This window comes from Carcharodon carcharias, chromosome 12 (genome assembly GCF_017639515.1).
Source record: "Carcharodon carcharias isolate sCarCar2 chromosome 12, sCarCar2.pri, whole genome shotgun sequence".
NCBI classification, from domain to species: Eukaryota; Metazoa; Chordata; class Chondrichthyes; order Lamniformes; family Lamnidae; genus Carcharodon; species Carcharodon carcharias.
This window is the reverse complement of record NC_054478.1, coordinates 45,143,790-45,170,806: the sequence shown is the minus strand read 5'-3', so window position 1 is coordinate 45,170,806 and position 27,017 is coordinate 45,143,790. Positions and strand designations below refer to the sequence as shown.

The following is a 27,017-nucleotide window of genomic DNA, read 5'->3' as shown; positions in this document are numbered from 1 at the left end:
GATCTCTTGTTAGATATAAGATCTATGAGCACCGTGTTGTCGAACCAGTCTTGGTACTTCTATTTAATGCATCCTAGGGCCTCAGCTGCTGTAAGTAACATCCTTTAACTTTTTCCAAGAATCTTCAATGGCAATATTGTCCTCCAAGATATCAGCAATTGCTGTGGCTAGTTTGTGTCCCAGTTCTTGTCTCTTGGCCACAGCTTTAAGAAATGTTATGTCAAACTTCCATTGTGGCTTGACTCTGTGTCGAAGCCCCTTAGATTTTATCTTCAAAGGTACAATATTCCTGACAAGCCGATGATCAGACTGGCATTCTGCATCTATAAGGGAGGCGGTAGAGTGCATGTCCCTGAGGTCTCTCTGTCATACAATAGCGTAGTCTAACATGTGCCAGTGTTTGGATCTGGTGTGCATCCATGTTGTTTTCAGTTTGTCTGCTTGCTGGAAGACTGTGTTTGTGATGGTTAAGTCAAACTCGCTGACTTAGAAAGAAAGAGCTGGCCACTGAACTTTTCTCTGCTGATACCGCAGTGTCTTAATACTCCTCTCCATGTATTACAGTCTGTGTCCACTCCAGCATTTAATTCACCAAGAATAACGAGCTCATCCTGGTGGGGTACTCTGCTAATTATCTTTCTGGGGTCATCATAGAATGCTTCTTTGACCTCATGTGTATGTGTCATTGTTGGAGTATAGGCATTAATGATGGTTGCATGCTGGCTAGTGCTAAGACTTAAATGAAGAACCATGAGTCGATCGCTGATCCCTGTAGGAAGTAAGTCAAGCCTGAAACTTAAATACAAGCAATTACAAGAGTGTGAAGACAGAGCTGGTTAAAGTGAACTGGGAAATTAGGTTAAATGGTAGGACAGCAGAGATGCAGCAGCAGACATTTAAGGAGATATGTCATAACACAATGAGAAAAAAAAGACTCTTAGGAGAAGAATGCACCAACCGTGGCTAACTAAGGAAGTTAAAGATAGTATCAAATTGAAACAAAAAGTTTACAGTTCTGTGAAGATTACTGGCTATGTCAGAAAATGAGACAGATGGGGAGATGTTAACATAGTGGTAATGTCACTCGACAAGTGATGCAGGGGCTCAGGCGAATGTTCTGGTGACATGGGTTCAAATCCTGCCATGGCAGCTGGGGAATTTAAATTCAATGAATAAATATGGAATATAAAGCTGGTCTCAGTAATGATGATCATAACAACTATCACTGATTGTTCTGAAAACCCATCTGGTTCACTAATGTATTTTAGGGAAGGAAATCTGCTGTCTTTACCTGGTCTGTCCTATATATGACTCCAGACCCACAGCAATGTGGTTGACTTTTAACTGCCCTCTGAAATGTCCTAGCAAGCCACTCAGTTCCACGGCAACAAATGTTGGCCTTGCCACTGATGGCCAAATCCCATGAAAGAATAATAAAGAAGAACAAAATAATTGAAAAACCAACTAACAATTATTAAAAAAGAAACGAGAAAGAAATTAGAGCATTAGAGAAAGCTTGCTCGAAATATAAAAACAGGTAGTATGAGTTTCTACAAATACTTAAAAAGGAAAAGAGTAACAAAAATGAACATGAGTCTTCTAAAGAGTGAGCCTGGGGAATTAATAATGGGAAATAAAGAAGTGGCAGAAGCGTTGAATGGATATTTTGTGTCTAGTCTTCACTGTACAAGACACAAGTAACATCACCGACATGCTTGTAAATCAAGAGGTGACAGGGAGTTTGGAAGACTGAGGGGTGATCTTATTGAAACATATATATAAGATTCTGAGGGGACTTGGCAGGATGGATGCTGAGAAAATGTTTCCCCTAATGAGAGAGACTAGAACTAAGGGACTCTGATTAAAACAAAGGAGTCTCCCATTTAAGATGGAGATAAGGAGAACATTTTCTCTCACAGGTTTGTTAGTCTATGGAATTTTCTTCCCCAGGGAGCAGTGGAGGCTGGCTCATTGACTATTTTTAAAGCTGAGTTAGATAGATTCTTGACTTACAAGGAAGTCAAAGGACATAGGGGGTAAGAGAAAAGTAGAGTTAAGGTCACAATGAGATCAGCCATGATCTTATCAAATGGAGGAGCAGGATCAATGGGCCAAATGGCCTACTCCTGCTCCTAATTCATACGTTCATATGTAATCTAACCAGCCCAGTGGGAATTTGATGGAATGAGATAGGCCACCTGCTTTAGACCTTGCCCAATCTTATATTCCATTAACTCCATAGTGCATTGATCTTGATCCAAACAGAATTAGCACAAAATTGCAATCACAGACACTCATTTTTTGGGTGCTGGGTGCCCTCAGGACTCTAAACTGATTGCACCAAGTGCCATATTGGTAAGGGCGTTAGCGCCCACACAGTCACAAGGTGAATGGCTGCCAGAAAGATGCAGAGTAGGCATCACCGGTTTGATGCCAGCGGTGATATTTTAGAGCTCAATGCTCCAGCAAATCCCCACTCTTAACTTCGCACAGCTGAACACGTGTTCACCAGCACAAAAGGCACCCCCTCACTAGTACTATTTAAAAGGACAGGTGAGCTTTGAGCTGTTGCTTGATTTGTTCTGTTTGGTACAAAGGTTCTACAAATATATTGCACTTCCTATAGCTGTTTGAAGTTGCAAACGTCTACATGGGACCAGTATGGCTGAGGCTGCAGGAGTTTTCGCTGACTTTAGGACTTCTGCACAAACCAGTTGCTCCCAGAACAAAAACAAAAATACCTGGAAAAACTCAGCAAGTCTGACAGCATCTGCGGAGAGGAACATAGTTAACGTTTTGAGTCCGTATGACTCTTCAACAGAACTAAGGAAAAATAGAAAAGAGGTGAAATATAAGCTGGTTTAAGGGGGGGTGGGGGGGGGGGGAACAGGTAGAGCTAGATAGAGGGCCAGTGATAGGTGGAGATAGCCAAAAGATGTCACAGACAAAAGGACAAAGAGGTGTTAACGGTGGTGATATTAGCTAAGAAATATGCTAATAGGTGACATTAAGGGTAGAAAGTAGGACGAGCAAGGTACAGATAGCCCTAGTGGGGGTGGGGTGGGGGGGAATGGATTGAAATAGGCTAAAAGGTAGAGATAAAACAATGGATGGAAAGACATTTAAAAATAATGGAAATAGATGGAAAAGAAAAATATATATAAATTATAGGAAAAGGGGGGCTCGGAAAGGGGGTGGGGAAGGAGGAGAAAGTTCATGATCTAAAGTTGTTGAACTCAATATTCGGTCCGGAAGGCTGTAAAGTGCCTATTTGGAAGATGAGATGCTGTTCCTCCAGTTTGCATTGAGCTTCACTGGAATATTGCAGCAGGCCAAGGACGGACATAAGAGCTGGGTGGAGTGTTGAAATGGCAAGCGACAGGGAGGTCTGGGTCATGCTTGCGGACAGACCAAGGTTTTCTGCAAAGCGGTCACCCAGTCTGCGTTTGGTCTCTCCAACGTAGAGGAAACCGCATTGGGAGCAGCAAATGCAGTAGACTAAATTGAGGGAAGTGCAAATGAAATGCTGCTTCACTTGAAAGGAGTGTTTGGGCCCTTGCATGGTGAGGAGGGGGGAAATAATGAGGCAGTTGTTGCACCTTCTACGGTTGCATGGGAAGGTGCTGTGGGAGGGGGTTGAGGTGTAGGGGGTGATGGAGGAGTGGACCAGGGTGTCCCGGAGGCTCCCAGACATGGGTCCACTAGTAGCCATTTGTCTTGGAATACAGCATGACTTGGAGAATGAACAGAGATCATACAGAGCAGGACAAGAGGGAAGAGAAGGAGAGGGAGAAGGGCTGGAGGCCATATCCACCCAGGGTGCTCAGAGAGCAATTCTCCAACCTGAACCTCAGTAACAAACAACATGTGCAATATCTGCACTTCATTAAAGATGTACTCACTGAAACCTTTCACTTGCTGCAACCACAGAGCAAGGCAAGGGCTGCATTGCCAATCGCTGTGAAGGTGAATGTGGCGATGAACGTTTTTGCATCTGACTCTTTTCAGATTGGAGTTGGAGATATTTGCAATATCTCACAGGTTGCCATCAGCTGCTGTGTAACTTTACTGAGGCTCTCAATGAGAGCTAATTCTATTTCATTTTCTCTTGTCAGAGACAAAGAGATGGAATGAGCATGTGGCTTTGTGAGGACTGAAGTCTTCCACATGGTACAAAGTGCCATTGACTGCACAGACATCTCTTTGCTGCTTATCGTCACTGTTACATACAGCAACCAAAAGGGAGTTCATTCCCTTAATGGCCAGCTGGAGTGTGACCATAGGTAGAGAATCATGCAGGTTAATGCCCAGTATCTTGGCAGCAGCCATGATGCTTTCATTCTGTGCCAGCCCCTGTGCTAGCTGCAGTGGAGTCACCACAGCAAACCAAAGGGTAGTTACCAAACAACAGAGGCTATCCATTAAATTACAGACAATTCAGTTTCTGAACTGGTGACTGGAATCTTCTGCCCTCCCCAAACAGGACTGTCCCGGCAGACCGATCGTGTTAGCCTGTTCCTGCCCCACGGAACTCATTTCTCGTTATCTTGACTCCCTTCTCTCTCCCCTTGTCCAGTCCCTTCCCACCTACATCCATGATTCCACTGACACCTTATGTCACATCAACAATTTCCAGTTGCCTGGCCCCAACCACCTCCTCTTCACCATGGACATCCAATCCCTCTACACCACCATCCCCCACCAGGATGGTCTGAGGGCCCTTAGCTTCTTCCTCGAACAGAGGCCTGAACAATCCCCATCCACCACTACTCTCCACCGTCTGGCTGAACTTGTTCTCACACTGAACAATTTCTCCTCCAACTCCTCTCACTTCCTCCAAATAAAAGGTGTAGCTATGGGTACCCGCATGGGCCCCAGCTATGCCTGTCTCTTTATGGGGTATGTGGAACATTCCTTGTTCCAGTCCTACTCCGGCCCCCTCCCACAACTCTTTCTCTGGTACATCGATGATTACTTCGGTGCCGCTTCATGCTCTCGTCAGGACTTGGAAAAATTTATTAATTTTGCTTCCAATCTCCATCCCTCTATCATTTTCACATGGTCCATCTCTGACACATCCCTTCCCTTCCTTGACCTCTCTGTCTCAATTTCTGGTGATAGACTGTCCACCAATATCCATTACAAACCCACCGACTCCCACAGCTACCTCGACTACAGCTCCTCACACCCCACTTCCTGTAAGGACTCCATCCCATTCTCTCAGTTCCTTCACCTCCGTTGCATCTGTTCTGATGATGCTACCTTCAAAAACGTTCCTCTGACATGTCCTCCTTCTTCCTTAACCAAGGTTTTCCACCCACGGTCGTTGACAGGGCCCTCAACTGTGTCCGGCCCATCTCCCGCTCATCCTCCCTCATGCCTTCTCCTCCCTCCCAGAAACATGATAGGGTCCCCCTTGTCCTCACTTATCACCCCACCGTCCTCCGCATTCAAAGGATCATCCTCCGCCATTTCTGCCAACTCCAGCATGATGCCACCACCAAACACATCTTCCCTTCACACCCCACCCGCACCCCCCCGCCCCCCCACCCCCAGCTGCATTCCATAGCGATCGTTCCCTCCAGGACACCCTGGTCCACTCCTCCATCACCCCCTACTCCTCAGCCCCCACCTACGGCACCTCCCCATGCATACGCAAAAGATGCAACACCTGCCCCTTCACTTCCTCTTTCCTCACCGTCCAAGGGCCCAAACACTTCTTTCAAGTGAAGCAGCATTTCACTTGCATTTCCCCCAACTTAATCTACTGCATCCGTTGCTCCCAATGCGGTCTCCTCTACATTGGAGAGACCAAACACAAACTGGGCGACTGCTTTGCAGAACACCTGCGGTCTGTCCGCAAGAATGACCCAAACCTCCCTGTCGCTTGCCATTTTAACACTCCACCCTGCTCTCTTGCCCACATGTCTGTCCTTGGCTTGCTGCATTGTTCCAGTGAAGTTCAACGCAAACTGGAGGAACAGCACCTCATCTTCCGACTAGGCACTTTACAGCCTTTCGGACTGAATATTGAATTCAACAACTTTAGATCTTGAATTCCCTCCTCCATCCCCACCCCCATTCCGTTTCTTCCCCCTCCCTTTTGTTTTTTCCAATAATTTATATAGATTTTTCTTTTCCCACCTATTTCCATTATTTTTAAATCTATATCTTTTATGGTCTGTTAGTCTTATTTCACCCCACCTCCACTAGAGCTGTACCTTGCGTGTCCTGCCATCCATTCTTAATTAGCACATTCTTTGAGATAATATCACCACCTTCAACACCTCTTTGTTCTTTTGTCTGTGACATCCTTTGATTATTTGTTCTCCTATCACTGCTTGCTTGTCCCTACCACCAACAACCCCCCCCTTCCCCCCCACCTTAAACCAGCTTATATTTCACCCCTCTCCTATTTTTACTCAGTTCTGTTGAAGGGTCATGAGGACTCAAAACGTCAACTTTGTTCTTCTCCGCCGATGCTGCCAGACCTGCTGAGTTTTTCCAGGTAATTCTGTTTTTGTTTTGGATTTCCAGCATCCGCAGTTTTTTGTTTTTATCTCTTTAAGAAGTGCAAACTAGCTTTGAGCAATGCAATTTAACTCTGCAAGATACCCAGCCAACCAACACTGTAGTTAGAGCTGGCTGGATCCTCAGCTGGCAACATCAAGTTGATGTGCCTCATTAATTGCAATGAACGGACACGGGTTAATTGTGGATCATGACCCTAGCACTTGTTTTCGAGGCTATCCAATTTAATTCCGAATTTTTCTTGGCTAGCCATGTATGTATTTCTCAGAATTTAAAGTAGTTCCTATTAAACCAACTTATCAATAACTTGCTATTGAACCATTCAACGTATTTACTTATGATTCGCTTCAGGATTGAGGGGTGCCTGCAAATTGCCACATTACTCACAACGGCCAACTAAAGATGCATGCTTTGAACAGGTTTTATTAGAGCTTATAACATGCAGATAGCATGATGGATTAGTTTGTTATAAAATACTCTACATCACAGTATCTCATTCCACTGTGGATGTCTTACACACAAGGAAATTCATCACCATGCTTTAAGCAACTCCAAGCTCAACTACTGAGAATTCATGTCGACAAGAGTTTCAACTGCTCAATAAGGAGTGCACATAGTCTCCCCACAAAAACGTATCTCACTTATTTAAGACTGGAGTAATTCAGTCTTAAATTCAGTCTAGGCAAGCAGGAAGTGCTTTTAGGCAGCCCGTTGACAGTCTAACCAGCAAAAACATACAACGGTAAGTTTCCTGTTCTCTTATCCAGCTAAAACAACCCCCAATAGGGTTTCGCTTGCTGGGTCATCTAAAGTTGAATGTGAAGAATCTCAGCTACATGACAGGTTCCCTCAATGGGCTATTTGACCAATTATCAATAGTTCATCATGCATTGTTTATCTGGCCCACAAGAAGCAATAGATACTAGCTCAATCAACAATTTTAAATTTGACATCAGCTGATTTTTAGCAGCCAGGGCTATTCAGGGATATGGAGCTAAGATGGATGGATGGAGTTCAGATACAAAACAGCCATGATCTTGCTGAATGATGGAACAGGCTTGAGGGGCTGAATGGTCAGTCCTGATCCTATGATGAACATCATTAAAGGAAAGTGAATTGAGGTATGCCCAGTGCAGCAATAAAATACGCACTAGAAGCATTCTTGAGTAGAGAAAAAGATTCCCATACTGCTGTTATTTCATGTGGCTGGAGCTCTGGCCTCTGAAGACAAAACTTAAACTATTAAAGGGAAGGATGAGAAACACCTGGGGCTGCCTTCTCCTTCACAATCCTGTCCATACTCAGATTGAATAGCACTGGAGAATCATTGAAAATTTGGAAGGTGAGGTCAACGGCACTTTACTGCTTGGCCTGCATTTTCATCCCCGAGCCCTTGCCATGACCATTTTGGATCAGCCTTCACCTAGCTGTTACATGTAAAGGTTGCTGGAGACAGCACAGGTCATGCCCTTGGCTGATTTCCTGATTTAATGTAGAAAAGTGTGAAGTAATTCAATTTGGTAGGAAGAATGAGGAGAGACTAGAATGATACAATTTTAAAGGGGTGCAAGTACATAGAGAACTATGTTGTACACACGCATGCCTTTGAAGATGGCAAAAGCAGTTGAGAAGGCATATAAAAAGGCATATTGCTGAATCCTGGGGCCACCATGGGAAATTATAGTAACAGTCTGAGGTTTCCCCCACAAACAGCCAGGTCATTATGGCAGCTCCCTGACCCAAATAAAATGGTGCAGAACAGAAGGAGGCCATTCAGCTCATCATACCTCTGCCAGCTGTTTCAAAGAGCTCTCCAATTATCCCACTCCACTGCTCTTTTCCCTTATCCCAGGACAAATTGTTTTCAAATATTTATCCAATACTCTTTTGAAAGTTAAGACTGAATCAGTTTCCACTACCCTTTCAGACAGTGTATTCCAAATCATCAGTACTCACCGTGTAAAAAATGTTTCCTTACGTCGCTGCTGATTCTTTTGCCAATTAAAGTAAACCTGTGTGCTCTTTCTGACCATTCAGCCACTGGAGACACTTTCTCCCTGTTTACCCTATCAAAACCTTTCAAGATTTTGAACATCTCTATTAAATCTCTTTTTAATCTTCACTGCTCTAATGGGAACAATCCCAATTTCTCTAGTCTTTCCATGTATTGAAGTCCATCCTGCTTCTGCACCCTCTCCAAGGCCTTAACGCCCTTCCTAAAGTGTGGTGCCAAAATTGGCTGCAACACTCCAGCTGAGGCCTAACTAGTTTTTTATACAACGGTTTAGCTTAACTTCCTTTCTTTTATAATCATGCCTCTTTTTATTAAGCCAAGGATCTTGTATGCCTTTTCATATGCCTTCTCAACTACTCTTGCCATCTTCAAAGGCATGCGTGTTTACAACATAGTTCCCTATGTACTTGCACCCCTTTAAAATTGTATCATTCTAGTTTCTCCTCATTCTTCCTACCAAAATGAATCACTTCACACTTCTCTACGTTAATCTCATCTTCCATCTGCCTACCCCTTTCACCAATCTGTCTACATCCTCCAGAAGTCTGTTACCATCCTCCTCATTGTTAACTAAATTTCCGAGTTTTGTGTCTTCCGCAAAATTTAAAATTATGCCATGTATATTCATGTCCATGTCATTAATATATATACAAAAGAGCAGTGGTCCTAAATCCAACCTCTGAGGGACTGTATACTTCCATTCAGTCTGGAAAACAACCCTTCACCAACACTGTTTGCTTCCTGTCCTTTAGCCATTTACATATCTACACAGCCACTGACCCATTCATCTCATAGGATTCAATGTTGCCAACAAGTCTATTATGTGATACTTCATCAAATGCCTTTTCAAAATCTATATACAAAACATCAATTATACTCTCTTAAACAATCATCAACTTCATATCTCATACTTGTTTCCAGTGTCAGTTAATGGTGTCCAGGATTAATGTCTCTAAAGGTTTCTCATTATCAAAGCTAAAGTGATTGGCCTGTGATTGCTGGGGTTTTTTTGAACAAAGTAAATTGGGAAGGCTAAGGCTAGAGACCTCTGAGTTAGAAATATTGTCGTAAATGTTCTGAAGAACAGCCTTGTGCCTGAATGTAAGAAAAATAGGAGCAGGTGTAGGCCATCCGGCCTCCAAGCCTGCTCTGCCATTCAACAGAATCATAACTGATCCTCTGATTCAACTCCACCTTCCAGCCCATTCCCCATATCCCTTAATTTCCTAAGAGACCAAAGCTCTGTCTATCCCATCCTTATATATATCCAATGATGGAGCATCCACAACCCTCTGCAGTGGAGAATTCCAAAGAATCACAGCCTTCTGAGTGAAGAAATTTCTCATCTCAATCTTAAATGATCGGCCCCTTATTCTGAGATGGTGCTCCTGGGTTCTAGATTCTCCATAAGGGGAAACAACCTATCAGTGTCTACCCTATTAGGTCCCTTCAGAATCTTGTACGTTTGAATGGCATCACCACTTATTCTTCCATCTCCAGAGAGTACTGGCCCAATTTCCTCAGCCTCTCATCATACAACAACTCTCTCATCACCTCATTATTCTTGTATTCCAGTCCTTTTGCAATAAAGGCCAACATGCCAATTGCCTTTCCAACTGGTTGGTTCACCTGTACTCTACTCTTTGTGTTCCTTGCTCAAGTATACTCAAGTCTCTCTAAACATCAACATTTAGAAGTTTCAAACTTTTTTAAAAATATTGTTTTTCTATTCTTACTACCAAAGTGAATAACCTCACACTTACTTACACACCATCTGCCACCTTGTTGCTCACTCACTTAAATGTCTATATCTCTGTGAAGCCTCTTTGTACCCTCCTGCTTACGTTTCCAATTAGATTTGTGTCGACAGCAAACTTGGATACATTACTCTTGATCTATTTGTCTAAGTCATTAATATAGATTGTAAATAGCGGAAGTCCTAGCACTGATCCTTGAAACACTCCACTAGTTACTGCCTGCCAACTTAAAAATGGCCCATTTATCAAGGGGATAAAGGGGTAGTCAAGGGATAGGCACAGTTCTCTACAGCTGAGAGTGGGAATCCAGATGGCTGCATTGCATCCCCTGTGGCAAGGTTCATGGCATCTGCTCTGGACTGGGGGGCAACTTGCGGAGGGAGGGGTAGGATCAAGTGGTCGTGGTCCGCATAGTTACCGATGACAGAGGTAGAACTAGGAAAGAGATTATGCTGAGGGAGTATGAGCAGCTAGGGGCTAAATTAAAAAGCAGAACCTCAAAGGCAATAATATCTGGATTACTACCTAAGCCACAAGCAAATCGGTTTAGGGCAAATCAGATTAGAGAGTTAAATGTGTGGCTCAAAGATTGGTGTAGGAGAGATGGGTTTTGATATATGGGGCACTGGCACTAGTACTGGGGAAAGTGGGAACTGTACTGTTGGGATGGTCTTCACCTAAACCATGCTGGGACCAGTGTTCTGGCAAGTCATATAACTAGGGCAGTACAGAGGGCTTTAAGCTACATAGTAGGGGCAAGGGATCAAGTTTGGGAAGATGTAATAAGTTAAAAAGAGAAGACAAGGCAAAAGGGCAAGGTAGGAATAGGGGAAATGATGATCAGAGCATGGCAGGAAAGGACAGAGTGTACAAACCTATGAATGCACCAGCAGATAAGGCTAGAGTTAATAAAAAAAGTAGAATGACAGAACTAAAGGCTCTGTATCAGAATGTACGTAGCATTCCTAACAAAACACATGAACTGACAGCATAAACAGATATAAACATGTATAATCTGATAGACATTAAAGAGACATGGCAGCAGGATGACAAAGGCTGAGACCTGAATATTCAAGGGTACATGACATTTAGGAAGGACAGAAAGCTAGGAAAAGGTGAAGGGGTAGCTTTTTTAATTAAGGATGACACTGGTACAATAGAGAGAGATGACTGTAGTTCTGGAGAGCAAGATGTAGAAACAATCTGGGTAGAGATGAGAAATAGTAAAGTTAAGTCACTTGTGGGAGTGGTATATAGGCAGCATAACTGTAACCACACCACAGGAAGAAATAATTGAGGCTTCTGACAAATGTATGGTGATAATCATGGGTGATTTTAATCTACATATTTGGACAAATCAGATTTTCAAAGGTAGCCTCGATGACGAGTTCGGAACAGTTTCTTAGAGCAGCACGTTTTAGCACCAACCAGAGAACAGGCTATACGAGTTCTGGCAATCTGGAATGAGGATTAGTGAATTACCTCATAGTGAAGGCATGCTTAGGTAGCAGTGATCATAAGGTGATTGAATTTCACATCCAGTTTCACCAGCTGGAAGTTCCTCCCTAACAGCACTGTGAGTGTACCTACACCACATGGACTGCAAAAATTCAAGAAGGCAGCTCACCACCACCTTCTCAAGGGCAATTAAGGATGGGCAATAAATACTGGCCTAGCTAGCTAAGCCCAAGTCCGTAAATGATTTTTTAAAAAAATTTGAGGGAGAGAGGAGTGGATCTAAGACTAATTTTTTAAAAAAACTTTTAACCTAAAAGGGCAAGTGTGAGGGCATGAAGACAGAGCTGGCTAAAATGAACTGGGAAATTAGGTTAAGGGTTAGGTCAGCAGAGCTGCAGTGCCAGGCATTTAAGGAGATATTTCAGAATACTCAAAAAAGGTGAGAGAAAAAGACTGTAAGGGAGGGCCACACCATGTGGCTAACTAAAGAAGTTAAAGGTAGTATCAAATTTTAAAGAAAAAGCATTTAATTCTGCAAAGATGAGTGGAAGGAGATTGGACAGAATATAAAGAGCAGCAAAGACTGGATAAAAGCAGTGAGAAATTTAGAGTACAAGAGAAAGCTAGATAGAAATATACAAAAAAAGATAGTAAGAGTTTCTACAGATATTTAAAAAGAAAAAAAGTAAGTGAAGTGAGCAGTGGTCCTCTCATGAGTGAGAATGGGGAAGTAATGATGGAAAATAAGGAAATGGTAGATGAATCGAACAGATATTTTTTGTTTGTCTTCATGTAGATGATACAAATAACATCCCAGAAATAACTGTGAATTAGGAGGTGAAAGGGAGGGAGCAACTTAAAACAATTTCAATCACCAGGGAAAGGGTACTGAGAAAATTATTAGAACTAAAAGCTGTCAAGTCCCCAGGTCCTGATGGACTTCATCCTAGGGTCTTAAAATAAGTTGTTGCTGAGATAGTAGATGATTCGGTTCAATTTTCCAAAATTCCCTATTCTCTGGAAAGGTTCCCATCAGATTTGCAAATAGCAAATGTGACTCCTCTGTTCAGAGAGCAGGAAATTAAAGACCAGTTAGTTAATATCTGTCATAGGGAAATTGCTGGAATGTATTATTAAATAGATTAAAGCGGGGTACTTAGAAAATCTCAATGCAATCAAGCAGAGTCAACATAGTTTTGTGAAAGGGAAATCATGTTTGGCTAATTTATTGGAGTTCTTTGAGGAAATAACAAGCAACATGGATAAAGGGGAACCTGTGAATGTGTTGTACTTAAGATTTCCAGAAGCATTTGACAAGGTGCCACATCAAAGGTTACTATGTAAAATAAGGGTTCCTGGTGTAAGAGATAACGTATTAGCATGGATAAAGGATTGGTTAGCAAATAGGAAGCAGAGAATAGGGATAAATGGGTCATTTTCGGGTTGGCAAGATGTGACAAGTAGAGTGCCACAGAGATCATTGCTGGGTTCTCAACTATTTAAAATTATATCAATGCCTTGGATGAAGGGACCAAATATATGGTTGCTAAATTTGCTGATGACAGAATGATAGATAGGAAAATAAATTGTGAAGAGGACGTAAGGAGTCTACAAAGGGACATAGATAGAAGTGAGTGGGTAAAAATTTGGCAGATGGAGTATTACGTGGGAAAATGTGAACTTGTCCACTTTGACAGGAAGAATAGAAAAGCAGTATGCTATTTTAATTCAGAGAGATTGCAGAACTCTGAGGTACAGCGGGATCAGGGTGTCCTGGTACGTGAATCAGGAAAAGCGATTATGCAGGTACAGCAAGTGTTTAGGAAGGCAAGTGGAATGTTGTCATTTATTGCAAGGGGAATGGAATATAAAAGCAGAGATGTTTTGCTACAGGTTGTGCAGGGATTTGGTGAGACCACATCTGGAATACTGTATACAGTTTTGGTCTCCATATTTAAGAAAGGATATAAATGCATTAGAAGCAGTTCAGAGAAAGTTCTTCACTGATACTTGGGATGGGGGCTATCTTATGTGGAAAGGTTGGACAGGCTGGGCCTATCTATTGGAGTTTAGAAGACTGAGAGTTGATCTTATTGAAACATATAAGATCCTGAGGGGACTTGACAGGTTGGATGCTGAAAGAATGCTTTCCTTTGTGGGAGAGACTAGAACTAGGGGACGCAGTTTAAAAATAAGGGGCCTCCCATTTAAAACAGAGATGAGAAGAATTTTTTTTCTCGCAGAGGGTTGTGAATCTTTGGAACTCTCTTCCCCAGAGACCAGTGGAGGTTAATGAATATTTTTGCAGCAAAGGTAGATAGATTCTTGACTAACAAGGGAATCAGGGGTAGGTGGAATGTAGAGTTGAGGCCACAACCAGATCAGCTATGATGATATTGACTGGCAGAGCAGGCTCAAGGGACTGAACAGCTTACTCCTGCTCCTAATTTGTCTGTTGATATGTTCATGTCACTACTGTCTGCATCCTGTTCATTCACCAATCAATGCTAATATATTACCCCCAGGTCCATGAGCCCTCACCTTGCATATTTATTTTTGATGAGGCATCTTATTGAATGCCTTTTGGATTTTTGGAAATCCAAGTATACTACATTGCACCCTTGCCTTTGAATCATAAGGTACTGGGTTAATGTCCCAAGCCAGGGTTTGAGCGCAAAAATCAAAGCTGACACCCTAGTGCCAGACTAAGGCAGCATTGCATTGTTGGAGGTGCCATCTTTTGGATGAGATGTTAAACTGAGGCCCCGTCCGCCTGCTTGGGTGGATGTAAAAAATCCCATGGGTCAGAATCTTCAGGTCGGCGTGCGGGGGCGGGCCCCGCTTAAAATTACATGCGGTGACGTGGGGCATGCGTCCTGACATCACCACGCATCATTCCGATTTTTAGTTCGGCAGGTGCGCACCAGAGTCGGCTGTGCGCCCACTGAACTGTCAAAGGCCAGTTAAGGCCATTTAAAAGCTAATTAAAATAATTAACAGAGCTGCCCATCCAACCTTAAGGTTGGCGGGCAGGCGAAGAGCCCAGGCAGCCTTCACATTTATCATGAAACCTCATCCACGGGCGGGATGAGGTTTCATGAAGTGTTTATAAATTGAATTAAAAATGTTACTAAAGTTCATTGGCATGTCCCAGCTGACACTGTCACATGAGGGGACATGTCTTAAAATGCTTTATTTCTTTACTAAAATTTTTGATAATCAAACTAATCTCCCTGAGGCAGCTCTGTGCCTCAGGGAGATTCCTGTGCTCTTTCGCACGCATGCCCCACTCAGCCTACTCCCCCCACCCACACAGGTAGCGTTCAGCGCTTCCGGGTGCATGTCACGCTGGGTGGGCTTTAATTAGCCCACCTACGTAAAATGGTGGCGCACAGCCGATCGCGGGCAGGCGCCCGCTCCGCCACCCCCGATGGAGAGAAAATTCTCCCCATGGTATTATTTTGAACAAGTGCAGGAGAGTTATCCGATGTCCTGGCCTTTGCCTCTCAATCAACATCACAAAAAAGAGATTATCTGGTAATTATCACATTGCTGTTTGCGGGAGTTTGCTGAGCATATAATGGCTGTCATGTTTTCTACACTGCAACAGTGACTACAATTGAAAAAGTACTTAATCGGCTGTAAAGCACTTTGAGACATCCAGTGGTTCTGAAAAACACTATATGAATGCAAGTCTTTTTTTTAAATTCATCGGCTGTCCTTCACTAGTTACTTTCTCAAAAAAACTCTTATTAAATTTGTAACAAACAATTTCCCTTTTGTAAAGCCATGTTCTCTCTGTCTGATCATACTATGATTTTCTAAATATATAATTAAGAATTCCTTAATAGCATATTCCAGCGCTTCCCTGACAACTGTGTCAGACTAACTTGCCTGTAGCTCACTGTTTTCTTCCCCTTCATTTCTTGAGTAATGGTGTTCCATATGCTAACTGCCAATCCACTGGGATTGTTCTATAATCTAGGACATTTTGAAAAATCATGCAGCTACTTCTTTTAAAATACTAGGGTGTAGGACATCAGATCCTGGGGATTTGTTGGCTTTCAATCCCTTACATTTCTCTAATACATTTTCTCTGCTGATATTAGTTACTTTAAATTCCTCACTTGTATTAGCCATTTAGTCTGGAGTTGCAAATTGCGCCAGGAGCCATAAAACACTATATATTGCTGAAATCCAACTGGATAGAAAATTTGAGCTAGTCGCCCTTAAGCAAAAAGACCTGCTCTGTGCCTGCAGCATGTACACGGTGTGGGCACCAGAAAGATCAGAAGTCTCTGCATGAATCTAAAATTCCTACACTGGATAGTGTCATAGTGGTTTCCTGCTTCCGGATCTATTCCATCTGAATGACAATTTGAGCAGTCTACTTCAACCAAAGACAAAAAGCAACCCTGCAAGAAGTACACGCTCTTAATTTGCACATGCACATTTAATATAGTTCACAGTCAGTTGACTTCTTTAAGCACACACTCCAAATAAATGTTCTTTATTAAACCTCTTTACTAACAAGGGCTTGCTATATGTAAGATAGCTACATGTACCTTTGGATAACTTCACTCCAAAGATACTTGTACGAAGCAACAGAGGATTAGACATGTAGCACTCCAAATAAAAAACAACTGTTCTGTCAAATCACTTTACCTTACACAACAAAGTGCCTTTTTACTGCAATATAGCAGTCTCTGTTAGTTCTTGTGCAACAGTAAACAAGTTTCTCTATTTAAATATGTGTGCATGTATGAGGTTTTACACATTTATTTCAACAACCACATCCTTGCTTTGCAGGCCTCCCAAGGGCTAAAAGATGGCAAGTTAACTGAACTTTGAGATGCTTCTGTCCATTTAATTGCCCAGCCACATTATCTAACGCCGCAGCAGTGGTTGGGCGGTGGCAGGTTGCTTCTGCACAGCGGGAATCACACAGGAAGACTGTCATGCAAACCAGATAAACTGTGACTCAGGAAACTGGGTTAGGATTGAAGCATCATTGGAAGCGTGGGTGAAAATGTCACCCTGCTGGAACATTGCCACTAGGAGGAGAAAAGGGCTCACTTCTCAACAAAATAACATTGAGTTGGATTGGGAGTTGCTAAAGGCAATACACACTAATTTGAAAATCCGAATAACTTGCCACACTTCTTCATGCTGGGATTCCATTTGCCTCCTGACCTTCACCCCAGATTCAAAAGCCAGCTGAAGGTTCTTCTCTACAAGCACTTCACCTGTTGCTAAACTCTAACCTGGCTCTTATTCAAATGCTCCCCTGCCCAGCACTTTGGGATGATTTGTTGGGCGAAATATACAGTATAAATACACATTGTTGATTTGCCAATATCCAACCAAGAGGCCAGCCTCTGTCTCATTCCTGGCTTCCATCCACTCATGCAGCTGCTATGCCACATCTAACCTAATGCCACTGCCCAAATCCCATCTGTCCTGTCTTTGTTCTCTGGTCAGAGCAGTTCAAATAAAAATTGAGTAAAGGTGCAAAAATGTACTGCATGTTTTCCCAAATGCATGTTGCTGAGAGAGAATCAATTTGCAGCAGTTGGGTTGGAGCCAAGTTCCTGATGCATTTGAACTTCAAATTAGCATTTCTTAAAAGACATTTAACCAACACCAGCTGCCAGCCTTGGAAAAATCACAAAAAGCTATGTGAAGCTGAATGAATGCAATAGAAGCTCTCAACAGGAACTGCTGACCAGGTATCACATAATCTCAGGTAAAGTACAAATATATAAAAAGACAACATCTGTTCTATCCAACAGAGAGCAAATATTTTACTGGTGTGCAAGCAGACCTCATGTTTGCTTCCATTATTTTGGTTAGTCTACTTTTTCTTTATGTAACAGATTACAGCTTCAGCAAATATCAATGAAAGTGGAATTATCTGAAGCCATGGACAACACTAGATCATTAATGCAAAACTATTGGAGAAATATATAATGGGTGACCAGGTTTATTTTTAACACAAACTGAAGATGATACTAGACAAAGATGTTACAGTTCTGAGAGGCACCATTAAACATCCCTAGTACAAAATTGTACAATAGGATCAATTACATCTTGAAGACAATTAAAATTCTAACTTGCTTTACAGGATGTAATATATCATGTGTAAAATGTGTTCTTTCTTTGATTAAGACTCTGTGAAGTGCTATGGGATCACCACCTCCCCCCCCCCCTCCCCCCCCCCCCCGATCCTTCTCTGTTTTGAGACAGCTTGTTCGATATCTGGTCTTTGATGGGACACAATTTCCCCCAGTTAAACACTGAGGATACAGAAGCGATTCGTTTAGCTTTGATACAATTTGGATGGTTGAGTGCCAAATTATAATCCAAACATTGATTTTTTTTTCAATTAACTTTCTTCTTTACAGCCAAAATTTAGATCTGATCATACTGTGTTTATATTTGACCATCTAAACTGCATATTAATTCGAATGGCTGAATCATGAGATGTGAGAGAGATAGGAAGCCAGCTATTTCTCTGTATTGATCCAGCTGAAAACAAACCTGCACAGCATGTATAAAAGGGAGTAAGGGGAAGATAAAATCTGGGCCAGAATTTCAGCCTGACCTGAACGTGTGTAATGCAACAGAATTAAGCAACAAGCTAGTATTGACATTTATTCAAATCGCAAAATATATAATCAAAGAAAACCAAAATTCTACATTTCCACAGAACTAAAGATGGGACCTGTGATTTTTAGCAGCCTGGATTTGGTTCTGATCCTCTTACAGTTCTGGTAGACTGGATTATGAATTGCATGCACTTGAACTTGAACATTTGTCCACTGCAGCATGATTTGCAAAGCATTATCGCTTACAACTGATTGTTCCAGTAAAACAAGCAATTGAAAGAGCCAGTCTGTTTAAAGAGGAATTTGATTTTGTGAAACTTTAATGAACCTTTAACTCTTGGCACATGAAGTTGTACTTTTGAAGTTCAATATTCTGTTCAAGAAGTTACAACAATTAAAATATTTTTATGCTTACCATTAGAAATGCTGCAGTCATAGGAGCTGTACTTAGCAAAGCACTGGCAGCCCCATGCTGTACACTGTCCATTCCCACTGCACAGATTAGGACATCGGAGAGCTGTAACAATCTCATCAACTTGTGGACCATCTGTTCCATGGGTCCATTTAACCCTATTTTCTAAAAGCTTTCTTTCACATTCGTTGTTAAGAAATGCCAGCATCCCTTCCTCCCAAGCAAGATCATCTTTAAGTTGCAAGTCTGAAATGCATAGGTCCACAGCCTCAATGAGCCTTCTTCCAAGAAGATCTTGACACAGTACACCAATTGTAGAGTTTCTTATGGCTTGTTGGCAAATTTCAAGGGCCTTGGCTGATGTCAATCCACTTGGAGTTGGCCATGTTGGCTGCACATCTGGCCGGTTTGCGGATAAATGGTCTTCTGGGAAAAAGTAAGTAAAGCTTTCCAGATCAGTTTGACTTAGGCTCTGGAATGTGAATATTGGTAGGTATTCGTAATAACCCTGCCTTTTCACTCTACGCAATCTAACCTTTGGTTCAATAAAATCAACTATGTCTGGCCAACTGGAAAATCCCACTGACTGATCAGTAGAAGTAAATAGGTTGCCTTTGAGGCCTTGAGTTTGAACATATTTTAACAAATGTGCATGTCCCTCTGACATTTCAGAAGACTGGGTTACATCACGCTTTTTGAACAATGACAGTTCAGGATTACGTATGTATTCTGCAGTAATATCCAAAAAAGGAATCATTGAAGTAAAATCCACATTGTCGTAGGCCTGGCAACAAGATGATTGATGAGAATGACCGTATCCATTGGTCAACTTGTTAAATGAATGGAGTGACATTGTATATTCCTTCTGACAATTGCAATAATTTCTTCTTTTCTCTCTCACAGAGGCTGGCGGAGACTTGTCAAATAAACTTTCCCCTGGATGTATTCTAAAACAAGCACACCAAGTAAGTTAAATAATAAACACTCTTTCAAACCACTATTCTTATCCATATATAAACATTTAGTTTGAGAATATGCATTCAATTAATGTGATGATTTTAGATTATTATTTTAAATTAAACTCTAAATTACTAGGAGTAGAGAGCTACTAAAAGCATGTTATGCCTAGTTGGAATATCAACAAGAAGTGTGCATTAGCACAGTAAGTTCTTGCCAGCAATAAATATCCTATGACTTATATTTGTATTACCATAAAGTAATGCAAAGGAGCACTGCATGCATTAAAATGATCTCAGCATTTCATGTCACACCGCAGGATGTGAAGCAAAAGCACGAGTAATGTTAAGCAACTCCAAATAGTACAACAGGCTCTTTAGCATTCATAAATAAACCTAAATAGTTGATATATGTGCAGCAATATTATTCACTAACAACAGTATACTGCTGGAACAATCTGATTTGAACTCCTTGTGAGTTTGAATTGTGCAACTATCGAAATTGGAAATTCAATGCACTTAAATTCTTGGGTAAACAAGTGCTTACATTCTTTTTAGCATTTGCACACAAGAATGGTTAACATTAATCCGAAAACAAGTAGCAATATTCATAATATAATTCATTGACCAATGGTTTTATGGTGACTGAATTATATTGGCCATGTTATAAATAATTTACTTTCTGTAAACATCTAATCCTAACAAATGTCAAGTGCATAGAAAAGGTTGGAGCTCAAAACATTTTTCATTTATTGTAAATTACTTTCTTAACTTTAATTTCCTGCCAATTTCAAGTTGATTTGATAGTGTCTGAATGTACAGTAAGGGCTCTCAGAGGTAGTGCATCATGGCCAGAATCTTCGAGTTGGCAAGCAGGGACAGGGCCCGCTCACCGAAGTGTAAAAAGATGTGCGGTGATGTCGGGCACGCGTCCTGACATCACTGCACGTCATTCAGATCTAGGGCAGAATTTTGCCGTTGGCGAGAATGGGTTGGGGCCCGCTTGCCGACATGTAAAATGACGTCGGGCAGAACCCCCATCGTCATCCCGTCCCATTTAAATTTTCAGGAAGGCAGGGGTGCAGCAAAATCAGCTGTGGGCCCGCCAACCTCTCAATGGCCAGTTGAGGCCATTGACAGGATCATTGAAACAATTAAAGGACCTGCCTGTCCAACCTTAAGGTTGGCGGGCAGGCCAGGAGCCCCGGCGGCAAATAGAGAAAACATGAAACCTCATCCGGCGGCAGGATCAGGTTTCATGCAGGGTTTGAAAAAGTTTAATAAAGTTATAATGTAAATTATGAACCTGTCCCGGAATGTTAAGGAATTTTTTTTTCTCTATTTTTAACCTTTTTCAAAGTGGAAGCAATCTCCCTGAGGCAGCACTTAGCCTCAGGGAGATTGCACTCTTTTGTGCGCATGTGCAAAAGAACGCACTCTCGCTTTTGGGGAATCCCCCCCGCCCACACAGGAAGCGCACAGCCGGACGTCATTCTGGCGGGCCCCACATAAAATGGCGGTGCGGCCCGCTTCTCCATCGGGGATCGGCTGCCCACCCACCGGAGATTGGGTCGGGCCAACCCGCCCGACAGGCAGAAAATCCTGCGCCTTGAGTTCGGTGGGCTCGCACCGGAGTCGGCTGCATGTCTGCCAAACTGTCAAAGGCCTATTAAGACCATTTAAATTCCAATTGAAATAATTAACTGAGCTGCCCGTCCAACCTTAAGGTTGGCGGGCAGGTGAAGAGCCCAGGCGGCCTTCGCATTTATCATGAAACTTCATCCATGGGTGAGATGAAGTTTCATGAGGGTTTTTAAGCTTTAATAAAAATTTCCAAAAAAATTCATAGACATGTCCCAGCTCATGTGACACTGCCACATGAGGGGACATGTCTTAATTTTTTTTTTCCCTTTTTTAAAATTTTTACATACCAAATCAATCTCCCTGAGGCAGCTCTGTGCCTCAGGAGGATTCCTATGCTCTTTCGCGCATGTGCTGGGGGGCCTTAATTAGCGAAAAATGGCAGCGCGCGGCTTATTGCAGGCGGCAATCGGCTGCGCGCCTGCCTGCACACACTCCCATCCAACCTCCCCTCCCCCAACGGGGAGAAAATTTTCCCCCATGTGACATAATCCCAAGTTTGGTCAAAATGCAAGGAAATGGTGACAGACTGAAAATGCTGGTATTCAGAGAGGCCTGGATGTCATTGTACATGCTCACAAGAAGTTAACATGAGCAGATTCAAGAAAAGCTCGGCAGATTTTTGGATAATCAGGGGATTAAGGGATATGGGGATAATGTGAGAAGGTGGGGCTAAGGTACAAGATCAGCCATGATTATACAGAAAGGCAGAGCAGACTTGGAGGCTGATTGGCTTACTCCTGCTCCTATTTCTTGAGCTATTATGTTCTTATTAGAAAAAAATGTAAAAACTATTAAATAAGGGTTAGTGTTTAAGCGAAACATTCTAAAATGAAACACATATCTGGAACAAGTGCCATATAAACCTCAAAGTTGTTCTTTTCTGAGGTGAAGTATTTCCAGCAGGGATTATGTGAAGCCATTCATCACCAGTCAATTTATCATAAAAGTTGTGTGATCCAACACTTTATACTGTTTAAAGCTTCATTTTAAATTGGCATTGCATCTTTTTTGTTAGATCAAAAATTGCTGTTCTGCTCCAATGCATACCTCCATTCCTCAATGAAATCATTGGGGTCGTTATTCCAATGTGCACCTGCCATTGGAGTTCCATCGGTACCGTGGAAGTCATTATTACTGTTGCGGTCAAAGATCCCACAAAGACCTCGAGTGTTGTTGAAATCAATGCTTGGCGCCCGTACTGTTATGCTCATTCCCCAGTCACTCACATCTGCGCGGACAAATGCCCCTGAAGGGAACATGATCTATGGAAATAGATACCAGAAAAATCCAAAAACTGTAACAGAATGTGATCCGCTGCTTTAAGTATGTTGGGTTACTAATAGTTACTGTTCAAAAAAGCAAATTAAAGTTGGAAAATTGGAATACATTGCAATATCTAGTTTAGCACGTTAATTATAATAAATAATCAAAGTGGAAACATATCTGCAGAGATCACATTTTGGTCAAAGACCATCATAGAGTTTCCCTGAATTTTTCACATGCCAATAAAAGTACTGCTTTCTTCCTCCTTTACCTCTAATCAGTCTAATCAAGGGTTGTCAAATATTTGAATGACACAGCTAATCCTGGTTGGAGCGGACTGTGGTTTCTGCTGATGTGTATATTGCAGACAGTAAGAGAAGTTCGTATATGACAATCAATAAGCTATCATACTGCCTAAAAAATAAACAAAAATGGCTGATACATTTACAGGATATATCTGCCTTAAATACTTGTTAAAGTAGTCTTACTGTTAATGCTTTAGCATATAAAAAACTAACTTATTTCAATGAATTAACATTCCTCAATTCATCAACTACCAGAAAATGCTATTCTAAACTTAGGAACATGTTGGAAAGATTTAGTCAAATTTAAATTTCACTATTACTATTCACTATATTTAGAACTTTATTTCATCGCAGCATGGCTCCTGAGGTCTGCCCTTGGTGGATACTAGATGAGTTGGCATGGAGGGTATAAGGGAAAAGGGTAGTGGAAAGGACATGGGGTGGCATGAATTGGCACTAATTTGGCATAGGGTCCATAAGAGGCCACTGGGATGAGTGGGGGATCATGAGTTATTTTTAAGGTGTATAAGGATTTCTGATATAACAGAATTCTTGGTATAGGAGACAGGTTTTACAGCTTAACACCTGAGAGCTATTGCAACACTGTGCAGTATAAACTGTTTTGTGTATAGTTTCCAATGGTTATCATACTAAGATTTACTATAGCTAGATTTTCTTGATATCAAACATCCCACAAAATTGTGCCAGCAACAATGTGGTTGCATCAATGTAAGCGACTTTGGACCAACATGCAGCCTGAATCTAGAGTAACTGGGCAGGATATTCAATGAGTCATGGAGAGTCCAGGGATCTTTAAAAATGGCAGACATAACTTGGGTCTAGAAGTCCTGTTCCCTTTTTTAGCAGATCCCATTTTAATTGGTAGGGGAAGGAAAGTGGGGCATGATACACAGAGGCATAAATTACACATCAGCTGGGCTATTCAAACTCAGTGCACAGGATAAGCAGGCAAAATTTTGCTCCAGAATGCTCAACCTGCAATATGTTCTCCACAACTTTATGGTGGAGATGCAAATACTCGTGAAGGGTAGATAAGGAACTGTCAAGCTGTCAAGTTATTTATCTTGCCTGCCCTTTAAAATTTACCAAAAATCTGCCTGCCTGTGTTGGTGAGAGTAAAAAACTGTTCTAGCAGTTTCAATAGATGTTTGTTGACATAACGCTAAGTGCTAACATTATAGCATTATTACTGATTGACTGCTTTTCACAACCTATCATTATCACAGTGGGGGGGGGCTGTAAGTTCACAATTTGAAGGGCAACTCAAAGAGGTTATTAAAAGATTAATGTTATTGATGTGGGTTTATTAATACAAATGTTTGTTTCTTTGTTTGGAGAGCAAGATGTAGAGTCAGTCTGGGTAGAAATAAGAAATGGCAAGGGAAAGAAGTCGCTGATGGGAGCAATCTACAGGGCCCCAAGCAGTAGTTCAGCAATGGGGCACAGTATAAGCCAGGAAATACTGGGAGCATATAAGAAAGACACGGCAATAATCATGGGTGGTTTTAATATGCATATAGACTGGACTAATCAAATTGGCAAGGGTACCCTCGAGGGTTAAATGGAGAGAAACTTCAGAATGCTTCAGTGCAGAGGGATCCGGGTGACCTCGTGCATGAATTACTGAAAGCTAGTATGCAGGTACTGCAGGTAAGAAGGAAGTCAAATGGAATTTTGGCATTTATTTCTAAAGGAATAATGTATAAAAATAGGAAAGTGTTGTTGCAACTGTACGAGGCATTGGTGAGACCGCACCTGGAGTAATGTGCACAGTTTTGGTCCCCTTACTTGTGGAATGATGCAGTTGCATTGGAGGTGATTCAGAGGAGGTTCACTAGATTGATTCCAGAGATGCGGGGCTTGTCTTATGAAGAGAGATTGAGCAGTTTAGGCCTATACTCGCTAGAGTTTAGCAGAATGAGAGGAGATCTAATTGAGGTATATAAGATGCTAAAGGGGATAGACAAAGTAGACGTGGAGTGGATGTTTCCCCTTGTGGGGCATTCTAGAATGAGAAGCCATAGTTTTAGGCTAAGGGGTGGTAGATTTAAATCAGAGATGAGGAGGAATTACTTTTCTCAAATGGTCGTGAATCTGTGGAATTCACTATCTCAGAGTGCAGTGGATGCCAGGACGCTGAATAAATTTAAGGAGGAGATAGACAGATTTTTCATTAGTAATGGGTTGAAAGGTTATGGGAGGAGGACGGGAAATTGGAGTTGAGGCTGAAATGAGATCAGCCATGATCAAATTGAATGGCGGGGCAGGCTTGAGGGGCTGAATTGCCTTCTCCTGCTCCTAGTTCTTATGTTTTTATGTTCTTTAAGGGATTAAGTACTTGAGAAAAGTTAAATGTATTGAATGGGCTTTCATGAATGAGACTGTTTCATATAGTGAACTCTGTAATATTTAGAACTTTATTTTATTTCATCTCAGCAAAGCTCCTGAGGATGGCCTATGGTGGATATCGGATCAGTGGAATGGAGGGAACAAGGGCAAAGTGTGGTGAATGGGGGCATAGGTTATCCATGAATTGGCATGGAAGGGGCATGGGGAGTTGGTGGGGGGGTGAGGGATGAGGGTTGAAAGGCCTAGTATTTAACAAAATAACTGGGATGAAGTCCCAGAGAATCGAGGTGGACCTGTGGCCGCCTCTCATCTGTTTCCGGGGGCAGCAGGCCCGGCTCCATCCTGCACTCATTCCCCCAAGAGTGACAATTGCACCAAACACTTTTTCCTGAGGCAGGTGCACCGAGCTGGGAAAGTTCCCAATTGGAGCTGACCATCTCGATCATACAAATCCAGCCCACTATGTCACAGCAGAGGGGGTGAGATTGCTCAACTTTGTTTTAGAGTCAATTGGTCTTCCCAACTTAATTTATATTTCAAAAGTCTATCTTTGGTGTGAAGTTGCAGTGTGTCAAACTGCAGTCAAAACAGCTACTGAATTTTACACTGATCAGGCGGGCGCGTGCCCAACCCGACTGGGCATGAAATCGCGCGAGATGACGTCGGGTGAGTGTCCTGACATCATCCCATGCTCATGCGTTATTTGGATCAGCGGGTGTGCACAAAAGTCGGAAGCGCACCCGCCGACAATTAAGAGGACAATTAAACCCATTAACTGCGCAATTGTCTGTCATTTTACATAGCCCGTCCAACCTTACGGTTGGTGGATGGACGAATCGGCCAGGTGACCTTTACATTTTTCATCAAACCTCATCCAAGGGTGGGATGAGGTTTCCGTTATTAAATAAAGTACAAATAGAAATCTGTGCACAGCGTTTTTACAATCTATATATTCAGGTGCCTAATTGTGATTTTTATTTCCTAATTTTAAAAACTTTTATTTCCTGGGTTTCTGGTGTTCAGCTCCCTGAGGCAGCTCTCTGCCTTCAGGGAGATTTCTGTCAGTGCTCGCCCATCTTGACATCATTGCCCACCATCCTCCCACTTCCCCCAGCAGCTCTGAGCTTTTCAGCATGCGCTACACGCTGGCTAGCCATTATTTGGCCAGCCAGGGTGAAATCGTGGTCAGGGGCTGGCTGCAGTCAGCGGTCCGTTTCCTGGCTGCCCCCGGTCCCGCCGATTGCGCCTGCCTGCCGAGTTGAAAATTTAGGCCTATATGTCCTTCTATTCACTCCATAAACATTGGTTATGTGCTCATTAAAATGAGATGTAATTCAGATTAATGTTGATGGGCATAGAAAACAAAAATCCTTATTATAACTCCTCATTATACAGGATGTCAACAAACCCATTTTGCTTGATCAATTTCAACTATGGTAATGCCATTTTATAATTAACTCTATGGCATTAAGTTGTTTTTGGAATTACTGTTGTGTTATAAAGCCCACAAAGATCATTTCTATATTCTAAATGGCAATGAAATGGCTCAAGTGCTACAATTTTATTTATTTTCAGCTAAAATTTATTTAAAAACACAGAGAACAAAGCAACATGGGCAGGGATAAGAAAATATACCAATATATAACCACCAAATTGTTAACAGGTGTCAACAGTGATTCAAAGTGTGATGGCTTATGTT

At 42.0% G+C, this 27,017-nt stretch overlaps 1 protein-coding gene across 2 annotated transcripts in view; it reads right to left on the bottom strand.

Moving 5' to 3' along the window:
• Positions 1-27,017, bottom strand: part of LOC121285190 (von Willebrand factor D and EGF domain-containing protein-like) — a 311,018-nt gene that overhangs the window by 142,927 nt on the left and 141,074 nt on the right. For both annotated transcript variants that reach the window (XM_041201452.1, XM_041201453.1), the window contains exons 11-12: positions 22,428-22,642; positions 18,784-19,727 (exon numbers count right to left, since the gene is read on the bottom strand). In XM_041201452.1, coding sequence (XP_041057386.1) covers positions 18,784-19,727; positions 22,428-22,642 — 1,159 coding nt within the window. The remainder of the gene's footprint in view (positions 1-18,783; positions 19,728-22,427; positions 22,643-27,017) is intronic.